Source organism: Diplotaxodon limnothrissa, linkage group LG14, assembly GCF_057381915.1.
Source record: "Diplotaxodon limnothrissa isolate DT_005_m linkage group LG14, D_limnothrissa_male_GT1.1, whole genome shotgun sequence".
Lineage (NCBI taxonomy): Eukaryota > Metazoa > Chordata > Actinopteri > Cichliformes > Cichlidae > Diplotaxodon > Diplotaxodon limnothrissa.
The window spans coordinates 22,701,386-22,716,557 of NC_140609.1; the positions used below are offsets into that span (position 1 = coordinate 22,701,386).

Here is a 15,172-nt window from a genome sequence, read left to right on the forward strand (position 1 = left end):
TCATTTGGTTTTTCTCAGTTCAAACGCCCACCAAATCACCAAGTATCAAGAAAGGTTTGTACATCACTCTGCTGTTGCAGATTCTCTACCGCCTTCCTTCCACTTCTCTGTGAGCACACTTCTCGCTCTCTCGCCTCCTAGCTTTCACGAGAACCCTCCCTGGTGATGAACAAAACATCAAAGCGTCATTGGGTTGTTCATCATCTTCACCTCTTCCTGCGCATGTTGTAAAAGCACTGCTGCTCCTGCAGCCCTGATAAACAGCCACTTCGTTTCTTTATCTTTCAGGGTCACCTGAATGATGCTACTGCCACACTCTCTTTAGGCGCATTGCAAACTGTATCTCCACCTGTATCAGACTCTCCTGTCTCCTGCTGTCATTCTATTCCAAAATCCGGGTGCAGTAAGTAAAGCTGTGGGTGTTTTGTGCTTCTTCTCCAATAGAGAGCAAAGGTTTTGTTATCGCAATCATCATCATCGCCATCTTCCTTCTGGCTATCTTGGGAAGCGTGCTCTATTTCCTGTACAAGAAGGGCAGGATCTGCGGCCGATCTGGCAAGCAAGACTTGTAAGTGCAATGACAGCAGTTCCATGCATAAACACACAATGTGTCCACATAAGGAGACATTAAAATGTGATTTTATGGCTGGACTGTATCACAGTATTGTAGTTCTAGACCATTAGAAAGAACTGAACATGATGCATCGATGTAGAAAATTCAGTTATGCTATGTTGTGATTAGACTCCGATGGCCCATCACAGCCGAATGAAATCCCAGCAGTGATAGGAATTAGGGCAGAACCCCCCAGAGTCTAGACCAGGGGTGGGCAACTCCTGGCCTTGAGGACCAGTGTCCTGCAGGTTTTAGATGTGTCCTTGATCCAATACAGCTGATTTAAATGGTTAAATTACCTCCTCAACATGTATTGAAGTTCTACAGAGGCCTGGTAATGAACTAATAATTTGATTCAGGTGTGTTGACCCAGGGTGATATCTAAAACCTGCAGGACACCGACCCTCGAGGCCTGGAGTTGCCCACCCCTGGTCTAGGCTTAGGTTGAGTGACTTGTGTGAGGCAGCGATGGGGAAGAGGTTGATTGCACAAGGGAGATGAGCAGGGCAATTTAAGGTATGCAGAGTGGAGGCTGATTGGCAGAAAGATGATTGGACTAGAACAATGATGTCTGCATTGAGTTTTACAGCATGGGAAAAAGGAAGTGATGAAAAGAAAAGACAAACTCCTGGGAAAGCAGACAGATGATAGATGACCCTTTGATATAAAAGTGTCTAAAAGGAGAAGCCAGTCAGGAAGTGCCTTAAGCTGCATTCTCTCTAATAGCCTGCAGGGGGCGACAACTAGGGTGTCTATATCCATCTTTTAGATACAGTTTGTGTTCACAGTTGATTCAAAAGTGCACTTAATAACATAAAACATTAAATGTTAAAGTTGTGAGGTGTGTTGTTCCTAAAGCCAGAGTGTGTAAAGGTTGCTCTCTGGTAAAAAGTGATATTTAATTTAGGGCTGTAGGTAACAATTATTTTAGTAACTGAGTAATCTATCAATTATTCAATTGATTGATCCAGTAGTCAGATAAGAAATACTTTTCTGAGCAATAATTAATATGAGCAATAAAAAAACACAGGTTTTTCTAAACGAACTGCTCATTGGTTTCCATTTTAGAAATTGCAATGTTTTAATGCAAACGTGTCAGAAAAATATGAAAGAAAACAAGCCTTTGATGACCTGCTATATTAAATTTAATTACTAAAGAAAACATTTTCTTAAATGCAAAAAATATAAATAATCTCAAGTACAGTTGAAGTCAATAAAATAAGATATGTATGAAATCCAAACTAAGGCATAAAAAATTTACCTTTACTGGCCCGTGTACATTTCTGTTGGCTTGTGAAAAAAAGCTTTTGTTTTATATTTTTAAATATTAACGCAATATTTTATATTATTTCACTTTCAGTCTGAAAAATGTTATGAAAGACTTTAAAAAAAATCAATGGGTCTATTACACCCTATTCCCCCCCGTGTAGACTCACCCCTGTTTGCTGCAGGTATCGCCTCCATGTAAAAAGGGCGGCTGCCGTTCGTTTAAACATGGTATCAGACATGGTTCGTTTAAACATAGATCATCTGCACATTTTAATACAACTCGGTTGTGGGCAAAATACCTGCAACTGACAAATAAAGGCTATCTCATCATCTCATCATCATCAACTTGATGAAGTTTACTGCAGATTTTTCTCTGTGTAAAACAAAGCAGTGGATGGAGCAGCTATAAAGTTCGCTTTTCTTTTGCTATGATTGAATCCCTCGAATTACTCGATCGATCGTTGCAGGCATAATTTTAATTTTGTGATATTAGTGATACACCTGCCAGAAGTACTTTAGTAATAAACCTGTGTCTTCGTAACACTACCAAAGCCATGCTGTAAAATTACAGTAATACAAACATTCATGTTTACACACATGAAGCAGAAAATGCTTAAAAAACACGGTGGCTGTCAGTCCCAGACCCTTCATTAAATGGATGAAGTTTAAAGTTTTTTTTAATGTGCAGTTGTGATTTCCAGAAATATTCAGCAGCACTGGGAGTACATGGTAAAATCAATACACTTACTGATGAATGTGTACATATATATACTCATTTTATTATTTTTTGTGTGGCTTTAAAGGACACACGAAGTGACGCCCCCTGTTATGTGAGCAGGTACAATGCATAAAGCTTCAGATAGGTTCAGTTATAACTATGGCTTGTTCTTGACCCTGCAGCAGTAAGAGGAAGTCCAGCAAAGATAACATTGTGGTGGAGATGAAAAGCGACAACACAGAGGAGGCGATTCTCCTTGGGGTCAACGGAGAAAAGCAACAACCAAATGACCAAGTACATATCTGATCCTGAACTGAACTCGCTAAATCGAATAGTCTTTCTACTGAATATCAAACTTACCAGTACCCCACCCAAACTTTCTCTTTTGTGATTGTTTGCTCTCTGCAGTAAAGACCGATGAGCGTCTGCACGCGTGAAAGTGAGGAGGTGACACACCGACGGCTGCTCCCGTTCTCCCCTCTCAGCCTCAGGCCCCGCTGCTGCCTTCAAGCACCCACAGCTTTTTATTCCAATCGTGACTATCAGGACAAATGAAGTTATTCCAAGCTATGGCTTTTTCTCTTTCTGCCCTTTACGTGCCAGCTCCTCTGTTGGAATGCATCTCGAGCTTTAATGAAGAAGGTTGGAAAGTTTCATTTCAGAACTAAGAAATCTCCCTTCAACCCCAAGGAATGCCGCAGGTTCTCCTCACAGTGTACTGCTGATAGTCCACAGAACAATAATTAGAGCACAAAGCCGACAAGGGACTATTTTTATACCCCAAAAAGCATCACCTCAAGCCCCTTCAGTCACCGAAGAGCAGCCTGAAACAGCTGAGCTAATGTACATATTATTATCTATGTATATATTTCTTTATTTAAAGTAACACAATGTGGGGGAAAAGAGAAAAAAGCAAGACAAGATAGTGTGGTGGGGTTTTGTGTTTTTTAAGGAAGATAGCAAGGAGAGTTTAAGTAGATATTTTGTTTTTATTATTTTGTCTTTACACTGAATTGTTTTTGTAGCTCTAGCGATGCCTCACCTCTACAGCCAGTTCACAGCTTCACCAAATATTGGCTCTGAAAGAAAAATTTGAATCGCGTACCTTTCACATTATTTTGATATCTATTCCTCTAACACTCAACTTTCACACAACCTGCGGAGTATAAAGTATATTAACTAGTCATTTTGTGAGGCAGGTGAACAAATCTGACTATGTTATGCAGTCCAGTTATAAACGACCGATGCCTTAGAATCTACATTCGAAGCCATTTTTTTATTGTTATATTTAATGTTCAGCGCACTTTGTTGTGGAAGGAGCCACCATCTTTCATCGTTCTATACGTTCATGACATGCTTCACTTCTGTAATCATTTCTTTTGAAATTTTAAACTTGGAGAGTATTGGTGTTTGGTGAATACATGGGTTCACGGCATGATGTTTCCTTCTTTATAAGAAAAAGACATTTCTGTGTGACGAATGAAGAAATTCATGTATCGAGCAAAACTTGAAACACTGTTGAAAACTGTTGTGTCCCAGAGAGGCATGAGAATGCCCCTCAGCCTTGATGCCTTAAAACATCAACCACTCCTCATTTAAATGTAACCAGAGCCTTTCTTTTTCATTTCGGTAACTAGACTAGACTTCACTACTGAGAAGAGGGGACTGACTGTGACTCCGCATATGCAAATCATGTTTGAAGACAGTTAAGCCTCTGTTTTGTTTCTGCTGTTGATGCGTGTGACCACTGTTCAATGTATAATGCCTTTTTAAAGACTGAAAGATAAAATGTGTTATAATATCACTGAAGACATTATAACATATTTAACAAATCTGATTGTTTGTAGTTTTTTTTGTGAAATTCTACCAAATAAAAATGGACTGTTAAATGAACATAACTGGAAATGTGTCTGCTGACATAAAAATATGACCTTTTTTATTTAGCCATACTACAAATCACTGCTGTGCCTCTACTCTGTAATGGTCAAAACCTTTAAAAACAAGTTAAAACTTGGTTACCTTCCAATTTACACACAGTGTAAAATCATTAGGATGGGTTTGAGCTGTCACTTGAGAAAATATCATGCTTAAAAACAAAAGAAATCGGTTATATAAAAGGTACCACTGGGAAGTGTCATCAAAAAAATTCAAAGAGAGCCACAGAGTACAGGACGAGCCTGACAGAGGTAGGAAGATAAAGACATCACTGGAGCCCTGCACAGCGATGCACTGCGAGTTTTCAGCCCAAGAAAAACTCAAATTACACTTTCAGGCCAGACTGAAGTTTGTCAAGAACAATCTGGAGAATGATTGATACTGGAAGCACATAACGATCATTTCAGGTACACAGACATACTGTCAATCGACTAAATGTTTCCATTTTATAAATATAGGACAGTCTTGAGATACCAGCATTAAGATAAAATATAAGCCCAAAGGAGCATTGTGGCTAAATCATGTAGAATAACGGACATGTTTTATTATAATTGCAATTCTTTTCTTATATTAAAATTTCTTGTGGATTAAATGTGCAATAAACTTCTTTACACTGACGGAAAGAGCAAATTTAACTGGTCAAAATGAGTTCGACACCCTTGTTCTTGATGAACAAAGTGCAACTTGATGTAAATGAGGATAATTTTGAGCAGGGAGTCATTCAGTTCTCCTCTAATAATAAAAATGTGGAGGCAGAAACTAAATATAACAGGTCCACTTTAAATAATGAGCCTTGTGAATTTTAGGTAGAAATAGAAATTGTTCTTTACTGGTTTTACCAAAAATATATATATTTTTTTCCTTGGATGTTGTCTCACAGATAACTGGCAAATAGTCAAATATTATTGTTAATGAACATTAGTAATATGAGTTGTAGGTATTGCACAGTAGGTCTGCTAAACATGACAGTGTGGCATTTGTGCACACAACTAAAAACATATAGCTGCTGAACATGGCGTGAATTAAATTTCCAGCATTAAATGAGTAATGTGCGACTCTGTTTTTAAGTCAAGGGGTTCTATCAAAGAAATATACACCGATTAGTATCTGAATGAATTTAAAAGGGGAGTTCATGGACAGTGGATGCCTATAAAGTGCCTACTTCTAACATCCACACCAAAGCAGGCATGAATAAGCAGATTATCCTTAGCAGTCCCTTTACAAACAGTAGGCAAGTTTATTAGGTTACATTGAAGTTTTATTTGATGATTGGTCATGTGATCTACTGGTCGGGCAGCCAAATCACATTTTGGGTTTTAATGCAATTACCAAATGCATCACAATGGAAAATGCAAGAGTATCAACTATTAAAATGGCACCAAAGCACTGAATCGGTCTGCAGTTCTGATCACTCACTGCTCTTTTTCAGTTTCATCTGCTTTGCTGTTAACTTGTTTAGAGTCTTCTCAGCCACTCCTGCCTGAGCCAAAGGATGAAATTCAAATTTCTATTTAGTTTTACCTTAAAAAGTTATTGCCAAATGGCAGCCGAGTCAAGAAAATCACTGAAGCTTGTGCACTCTGACTGGAGCTACACACGGGAAATGACTTCCCCCCCCAGTTTTAGTTTTTTTTTTGTTTTGTTTTAAGGAATACAAAGCTAAATATGAATATATGTGTAAACAGAGGAAAGAGACACCTGAAGGCTTTTGCTTGTCATTTTATTAACAGCACTGTGCATACTTCCAAATTGATATGAGCTTTAAAAACCTTTAAAATTAAAAAAAAAAAAAAAAAAAAAAAAGCTTTTTACTGTTGAGAAGCAATGCAGCCGTGTGGAACAACAGCTCCCTCTTCTGGCAGATAACTGAAATACCCCTGGTTAGCATCAAGCTCAGAGTCTGAGGCCTGATGAGGCTGAAGAAGCATAGAGGACAGATTAACACAAGCAATACCGCATCATTTTGCCTTCGGAGACCAACAGGTACACATCTATACCAACAAACGCTCTTCCAAAAAACATCTAAAAAACAAAAACATATGGCACTGCTCACTGAATTATTCACATAAGTAAACAAATCCTTTGGAACAAAATACATGTACAGGAATGCAAAATGAAATATAACAGCCATTTTCTTCCTCTTTTCATATCTAACTCTATACAATTTGCTTTTATTTAGAGTGACAGTATCAAAGCACAAACTGGTATAATGTGCAAAAACAAAAACAATGGTAAATAATACAAGACAATGACATGCCATTCTTAATATATAAACACACACTGGTACAGTATTGATGATATGAGGGGAGCTTCCTGTCCATTAAACATCATTCAAGAAGTTTCTCAAGGCAACTAGGAAGAGTAAAAAAGACCCCAAAATGAAATAAAAGAGGGCGAGACAGCACAAAGCTTCCAGTCAACATGCAGAGACACCCAGAATAAGACAGGGCTGACTTACACGATGCACACACTCCCAGGGTGGGTGAAACCCCCCCCCCCCCCAAAAAAAACATTCTTCATATGCTGGGAGAGGTTCAGTCAGTGTACCTAGAAGCTGCTTGGATGAATTCCTCATAATGCATTTGTAATTAGTACCTGGAAATGAAGCTGCTGTCTTTATAGACCTGCAAACACTGGAAATAATCTTAAAAAAAACAAAACACTAATGTGCAACTTATGACAAACCAAAATGAGTAATTAAAAAAACTTGTGTGACTTCATTACGCGGAAACTTTTGGCTACATGTCACCTGGATGAACAGACAGCTGGACAGGTGAGCTGCTGTCTATGCCAATATGAGTCTCTTCTGGGGTTTTTTTTTTTTTTTTTGACAGACAGGGTGAACACCACTTGTTCAGACATACATTATTATTCCTGAGTTAGCTCTTACAGTCAGCCCAAACACTGATTTTCTGTAGACTTGGAGGGGTGCGCCAACAAACCCATGAGCCTACGATTAAAAAGCCTCGGCAGTCGCTCCCTTTCAGCAGGACGAACTCCTACAGAGGAAGGAAACCGATGTGAAAGAGAAGCTTGAATCTGTTGCAAAACGTCTGGTTTCCATTCCCAGAACATTTTGCTTGTGATATTTCTGTTCCTCTACAGATTCCACTTACAGAGTATATTTTATATTTATATATATGTTAAGAAAAACAGAAAAGAAAAACACTGAAGATTTGCGACCTGATAGAGCTGTGTGCTCACAAGTCGCTTGTACTTTCAAGTATGCTACATTACAGACTAGAGAAACACATGATACTGTCACTTTAAAGACGGTTAAACACAATATTCACAATTGTACATTGAAGTCTTAATTGTTTAGCACTAACAACAGTAGCAGCAGTGAAGCACTTCTGAATTAATTATAATAACAATATTTATGATCATATTACAATAATATATTATCAAAGTAAAATCAATGACTTTTTTTTGTTGTTGTTTTTGTAACACCGGACTGAGCTGGAGATAGAAATCTGAACCAGTCAGCCTAAGAAGTTAGTCAAAAATAATAATGATGATGATAAAAAAAAAAAAAAAAAAAAAAAAAAAAAAGCGTCAGCCTGTCTGGTACTGCAGGGGCGTCAACATTAGTACGTCCTCTAATCTCACTGCCAGGCTCTACAGCTACACTGGGCCCTGACACACAAGTTCGAGCAGTAGTACGTTTACAGAGCACGAGTCTTGAGTACACCGAGTGTAATTCCACATTCATGATGTACAGGAACAGGGGTTCGTGTTAAGAGCAGGCCATGAGGTGTAGGTCTGACTGACACTGACACACACACACACACACAAGACCTGAAACCATCTTCATGCTACTTTGAAAAAAACAAAAAACAACAACATGACAAAACAAGCAGTTTCTAAAACAAAAAAAGTACCAAAGCAACAGTTAATCGAAGGCCATAACAGACTGAATTCCAAATGAAGAAGCTCTGCGGCATGTTTTTTTTTTTTTTTCTTTTTCTTTCCCCCCCCCAAACTGCTGCTGACCAACAAACCTGGGTGAGGAAGACACCCCGACTCGTCCTCACCCAGTTACAGAAATCCCCCAACCGACTCTTTAACCTGGTCCCATCTGCGCTTTTTTCGCCTGTACCAACCGTGACCCTCAAAGCTGCGATCATTTTCACATACTATATATGCACGTACTGTATATATTACACACATTTAATATATATTTACTCATATATTAAATTTTCATATAGACATACATTTTAGTTTTCTTTGTGAGGTGTTGGTTACATTTTCAGCAAGAGGCTTCAAAATGAAAGGATAAGAATCCATCTCTCCGACATTCCTACAGAAGCCTTGCAATTATACGGCGTTCCATTATTTGTCGTTGCTCCGCACGGGATGAGTCCTGCGGAGATGTTGTTGAAAACTAAGAGGCCGGCTGCAGCAGTTCAAAGAAGGCCAGACACTGTGAAAGCGTGTGGAGTGCAGGGCGAGAGTCCCGAGACACTGCGAGCTTGCTGGAGTAACAGCCAGTTAAAAATCCACAGGGGCGTAGGGTGTCAGCCAGCACTGGAGCTAGTGCTGCAGGCAGTGGCTTTGGGTTTCGGGCTGGTCTATGCCAGCCTAAACCAAACCAGGCTGGGCCAAGCTAGGCAAAAGAGAGCAAACAGGAGAGAGGCGGGAGGATGTGCTATGTGAGAATGTGCGCGGTAGAGGGAATGGAGACAAATTCGCGCAGGATGTTCTTGGCCATCTCGATATTGTTCTGTGCAATCATCAGTGCTTTCTGGATGTCGTGCTGAGTGTATCCCTGACTCATTAGGTGCTCGATCTCGCTACTGATTTGTGGGTTGGCTTCTCCTCCTGTTGCCCCGCCGCCGAGCGGAGTGGGGGGGACTGGGCTGGCCCGGCGCTCGGAATTGATTCGTCTGGGAAGGGGCTTTGGAGGTCTCTCTGGTGCCTCCATTGGATCTGGGAAGGCTGAGGAAATGGGAAGAGTGAAATCAAAGGGTCTGGCTTTGGTGGAATGACAACCAACATAAACTAGTTTTAAACATAACAGCCAGTGTGGGTCAAAGACAGAAAATAAAACTACTGGAAATAATGTGAAAATAATGTGGAACAAAGGATCTTGATCACTGAGGTAAGCTATGAACTTTTTATCTTAACACACATTTGATGTCCTTTCCAGTGTAGTGGCTTTCAATAAACCAGTCATAAGCTCGAATCTCAGAGTTAATCAGACTGTGTGAGCACTCATTGATCCTTAGACATGAGGACTGAAGATGGGAACAATCAGACACTGCAATCATCCTCCAGCAGTAAATGTCAAGTCACAACAGAGGCCAGGACATAATGAACACAGTCTCATCAGCAACCACCTGAACACTTAAACTCAGAGGTGGTGCTTCTAACATGGAGTCTCTCCTAAGTCATCTAAAACACTGCTCCCTTTATCTACTCTCTGCTTTAACTTCTTTCTTCACACCGTGTTGTGTCTGCTGAGGCAAGTACTGCTGTGTTAGCTCCTCGCAGTCTTTGGAGGAAGACGTCTGTGTGGTCACTACGGGTTTCTGATGACACAGCAGGTCATCCCACATCAGGTTGTTTCCACCATTCTGAGGACATCGCTTTGGATTTAAAAAAAAAAAAAAAAACTATTTTAAGGTCACTAATGTAACGAAACAGCTCTCTGTAATTACTGGTCTTTACTTTTCTTTGAATCTGCACGCACCCACAAATGCAGATGATGTGCAGTAAAAGAAATCAATCCATGACAATCAAAGTCCAGAGCTGAGTCTAATATTAACTCCAGAGAGCTTCTGGAAAATCTGCATTATGTTTGGCCCCAGACCAGGAAGCAAAATGCTTTAGCTGACTTTTCAGGCTGTGATCTGGTCAAAGAACTTTTGGACGTCGAGTTATTGATTCATCAGCAGTTTTTGCTGATTTTGAGCCAGAAAGGACGTGAAGGCTGTAGTTATAAAATTGCTATATACAAGTGATTTTAAGAGACAGGCAGTTTCCCTGCAGCTGCTGTCCCAGACGTAAAAAACTTTTAAAACATTTAAAATGTCAAAGCACTTAGTAGAAGTCCATTTTTAAGCAGGATAAGCTGAATAACAGATGAAATGCAAGTAGAAATACAACATTAAAATCAGCTGTGGCAAGCATGGGTATGTTTATTGATAAAGAACCGAAATCATAGTAAAGAGAAAAAAACAAAACAAAAAAAACACTTTTTTAAATCAATAAACTGTTAAACTTACGCGCTGTCGCTCCAGCATCCGCATCTAGAGAAAGACGATTGAAAGCTGCTGCAGCGCATAATGAGGAGGATGAAGAAGATGAAGACAAAGACCCCCCCATTTCTGAAAGGGTCCGTCGGGCGGGAGGCAAAGGCAGTCGGGGTTTTGGGAAGTCGTAGCCGTTCTCCTCCTCTTCCCCGTCGTCAGCCTCATGGTCTCTGGGACCGTTACTCACTGGTTGAGGGGGCAAATCTGAATAGTCTGAAAGGAAATCAGAATATGACATCAAACAGAGAGATTAAAAGTTTAATACATGCTTGAGACCTTAACCAGATGAAATTAAACAGGTTAACATTGTCTAAAACAGTTTCAGATAACTCACAAGTGCAGTCAGAAGTATAAGTCACATTTATGTCAATACAGAGGTGTTTATTCCCAGGATGTGCAGTGGTTGTTTTAGCAAATAAATAAAACTTCAGAAAATCCAGATGAGGCTTGTCTGATTAAAACGTAAGATTTTTGCATATTCAAAGTATTACGTGAAAGAGAATTGCCCTGAACACTGCACACGGCCCCGCCCCACAAAGCCCAGCTGAGATTAGTGGGTCACAAATACCTGAATCTCTCGCTTGTTGTGACCTGGGCTGGGCGTTGAACATGGCTTCATACATTTGGAGTGAATGAGGTACATCGTCCAGAATCAGCCTGCAAGGCCAAAAGCAAAAATAAATCAATAGTGACAGTTTATTTTTCTTATGTGCTGCGAGAGAGTAATAGAAAGGCCTGAGTACCGTGTGTTCAGTGCAGAGGCCTGGGTCTGTGTCGGGACTGCTGACACGGGCTGTGGGGGTCTTGGGATTGGTGGGGTCTCCCCCATGAGTGGAGTCGGGATGGGGGGCAGAACGGGCCGAGAAGAGGGGATCATGTACTCATCATCACTGTCATGTCCTTCATCTCCTCCTGCTGGCCTGGCTGTAGCTGGGGACGCTCTGCAGTCAGATCCAAGAATATTATTTATTAAGCACCATTTATATTATGTAAAATGATCCTTAAAAAAGGTACTGAGTATAAATCAACTTCAAACAAGGTAATTTGTACAGCTTTGTGGATTGCAAGTAAGCAAAGAGCATGTCAGTGATTCAGGAAAGACAAGATCCACTCCACTGAGATGCTTTCAGCAGCACTGAAACGTACCTGTTTGCCAGTGCATAAATGGCGTTGGCTGAGACAGAAGGTTTGACTCTGGGGTTGTCGTAATCTTGACCAACTCCCGTGGAAAAATTCTGAAAAGGAAACAAAAGATGGCATCTTAGAAACACTAAAGACAAATATTTTTGTAGTTAAAACTAAGAATCATAAATAAATTAAACACATTAAAGGCAGCTCTTAGGATTTAGACCTGCACAGACATGCCAGTAGTAAAGTAGAAGACTATGTATCAGAATACAGTGGAACCAAAGACTTTAAACTCTCAAAAAGACTAGGCCTGCTTGTCCAAAAAGTAAAAAGCCAACCTTAATGTCATTGTCACTGTTTTTGTGACAGATAACAATTTACTGGAATCCATATAAACAGTATTCTCAATAATTTCAGTTTTGTTTGGAAAGTTAGTAATAACTTTAGTGATATGTGTGCCAGCAAATGAATCAAAGGGCAGTTGAATGTGCTGTGTTTTGTGGTTGCTCTGACCAGCTGGTGGTCCAGACTGAGGGAGCTGTTGTTCTGGGAGTCTGAGCGAGCGTCCATGGCGGAGGGCAGTGCCAAGGGGAGGGAGTGCCTGTTGGAGAGTTCCCTGACACCTGCTCGGAGGTCCCCGCCCAGACAGGGGAACTGGGTGGACGAAGAGGATACCGAAGAGGATGACGAAGAGGAGGTGGGAGCCTTGGGAACCGGCCTGGAGGTCCAGTCAGACAGGGGTCGGTTTGGGGGTGTAGGAGGGAGTTTATCGCGAGGGGGCTCCCCGGGTGTGCTGGGCAAGGGCCGCCTCTGAAGCCGTCCATCAGGGGCTGCCCCGGCTGTGTGGGGACGGTCTGGAGGAGGGGGAGGGGGGAGATCACGCAGTGCTGGGGGAAGGGGAAGAGGCTTGTCTTTGTGATGAGATGGTGCCTGGAGGGAAAAACCAAGGAGGAGGGATCTCAATTAGACTACATGCGATATTAATGTGAAACCAAAGAAAGCTCTGTGCTGTTATCTTCAGTGCTGGAAGTAATCCATTTAGCAAGAAAGACACTGTTTATGCATTAGTCATCATTTCCAACAATACATGCAACTTAGATGAACAACACCAAGCAAAGATGCTGTTTATCATGTGCAGAATAATCAAGCTTTTCATCTGCAGTTTCATTTTATCTACATTTAAAAGATAATAAAAATGTGGAAATATGGCAGTTTCCCAGAGAAGGAAATCTGAACATAAAATGCCCTGATGATTGTGACCGCCATTTTTAAATTCCTTACCTGTATGAAGGAGCATTACGCGTAGGTTCTTCCGAGCGCATAGCTAGTCTATTTTTCAATCTTAGGCTTTTCCCCCCTCCCCCTTCTTACCTGCTCTGACTCTGAACCCACCACAAATGTTGAGTAGATTAGGATTAGGCACCCACTAAGGCATGACACACTCTACTGTACATAGACTGGACATCAATATTAGACTTGTAAGTTTTTACAATCCCTTCTTGTGTACATTTAGTTACCTTACTGCTGACTCCAGGGCTGGAGGCACCAGGGGGGTTGGGAGGTCTGTGCGGTAATAGGTCTAGTCTGGGAGGCACTGGGGGAAGAGAGGACTGAGGAGTCCCAGACATAGGTGATGGGGGACGCTCCACCTGGATGACGCACAAAAGAGCCAAACACAGATTTCATCTGATCAGCATTATTCAAACACAATCAGACGGAGTCCAAATGCCACTTCTCATTTTGCAAATATCACAAATCTCCTCTCATATCTCTGCAATAACATCAGGCCAACTGAAAACTCTCATAACCTTATAAGGTTACTTTACAGCACTGTTCAATATTAGAGCTTTATTTTTTCTGCAGTTCCTCAAACGTATCTTGTTTCAACACAGATGAAACAAAGAAGTACGCACAAGAAATGAGTAAATATAGAGTAAATGGTCAAAGAGGTCAGGCCAGCAATCAAAGCCAAAGAAATTCCCGGGACCACATCAAAGTGTGTATGATCTCAGGTATTCGCCTGCTCTATAAACAGATTAATGCACACAGAGTTTCTCAGAGGTACATAAAAGATGTAAGACAGGAGAATTCCCCACATATCAAATACAAAGAGGCACAAAAAGCTGCTACCTTGGTGCCATGAAAGATGGAGATGAAAGACTTTAGATAGGAGATGTGAGCTTGAAGCTCACAAGAAGTGAAAAGGCCAGGGCAGGGAGCGTTTCATCTGCACAGGGTCTCTCAGAAAAGCAGGAGATAAGAGGACAGCAGGAACCTGTGAGGTGCACTCTGGGTGTTAAGTGCCTCAACGTTTTATGAATAGAAAAAGACCAGAATAGCTCACCCAGTGCCACGACTGGAAACTTTGAGTGAAGTAACTTTTTTTTTAGTCAAGTCCGACTCCTGTCACCGTCTTACCTTTGTGCAGGCAAGTTTGCTCATTATTAGATGAGGGTCTTCAAGTCTGTCATCATCATCGTCGTCGTAGCTGGGTGAGGGTGCACCCTCAGCCCCAAATGTGCTCTTGGAAGACCCTCCGCTGTTGTCCTTTGGGTCAAAAGGATCCACAACTATCGGCTCCGTACCCTTAATCTCACAGCGACAAAAGGGACATCCTGTTCCCTGACCTTCTGACTCCTGCAACACAGGCCAAAAGGCAGATGGTTAGAGCATGCAGAGATGAGAAAAGGGTTTTTTCTTTTTGTGTCTGACATGTCTGAATAAAAGAGCACTTCAACAGACAGTTCACTTCTCAACAGGTTTGAGTTATGACACATGAACAACCCACACAAACCCCCTTGCATACACCCACTCTTGTACCTGCCAGGCAGTGAGACAGGAAGTGCACATGAGATGACCACAGGGCTCAATCTTCACATCCTTGTCGTTCTCGGCACAGATCTTACAAAGCTGGAAAGTGGAGCCCATCTCACAGTACAGCTCGTATTGTTCCTGCGGGGAGAAAAAAAAAAACATGACAAGACGGTAACATCACACAGGAACAACAGCACCTGAGATCCTTTTGAAAGAAAAAAAAAAAGGAGAAGAGAAAAAAAAAAAAAGCCTGGAAGGATCTAGAGCAATAGGTAGTTGTGGGGGTGTAGTTTGAGTTTCAGTCCAGTGGCTGCAAAATGAGTCTGTTCATTGTACTTACAAAATTCTGAGAACATGTATGAGTCTGAAAAGATCTTCTACAGTATTTAAAACAAAGTTATGAATAAAGATGTTGATAATACTCAAAATTCTTTAGGACTC

General features: G+C 41.0%; 2 protein-coding genes across 8 annotated transcripts in view; one reads left to right on the plus strand and one right to left on the minus strand.

The window, feature by feature from the left end:
- Positions 1-4,402, plus strand: part of mcamb (melanoma cell adhesion molecule b) — a 44,258-nt gene extending 39,856 nt beyond the window's left edge. For 4 of the 6 annotated variants that reach the window (XM_085370725.1, XM_085370720.1, XM_085370722.1 and 1 more), the window contains 3 exons: positions 19-54; positions 445-568; positions 2,783-2,906. In XM_085370725.1, the coding sequence (XP_085226851.1) occupies positions 19-54; positions 445-568; positions 2,783-2,906 (284 nt within the window). Of the gene's footprint in view, positions 1-18; positions 55-444; positions 569-2,782; positions 2,907-3,008 lie in introns of those variants that run through there. The other 2 variants (XM_085370721.1, XM_085370724.1) reach the window with 2 other exon arrangements.
- A 3,715-nt stretch (positions 4,403-8,117) lies between these two features.
- Positions 8,118-15,172, minus strand: part of cbl (Cbl proto-oncogene) — a 33,340-nt gene continuing 26,285 nt past the window's right edge. For both annotated transcript variants that reach the window (XM_085370648.1, XM_085370647.1), the window contains 9 exons: positions 14,738-14,869; positions 14,336-14,554; positions 13,435-13,566; positions 12,431-12,847; positions 11,936-12,024; positions 11,533-11,730; positions 11,358-11,446; positions 10,763-11,002; positions 8,118-9,473 (listed from right to left, as the gene is read on the minus strand). In XM_085370648.1, coding sequence (XP_085226774.1) covers positions 9,184-9,473; positions 10,763-11,002; positions 11,358-11,446; positions 11,533-11,730; positions 11,936-12,024; positions 12,431-12,847; positions 13,435-13,566; positions 14,336-14,554; positions 14,738-14,869 — 1,806 coding nt within the window. In that variant the 3' untranslated portion in view covers positions 8,118-9,183. The remainder of the gene's footprint in view (positions 9,474-10,762; positions 11,003-11,357; positions 11,447-11,532; positions 11,731-11,935; positions 12,025-12,430; positions 12,848-13,434; positions 13,567-14,335; positions 14,555-14,737; positions 14,870-15,172) is intronic.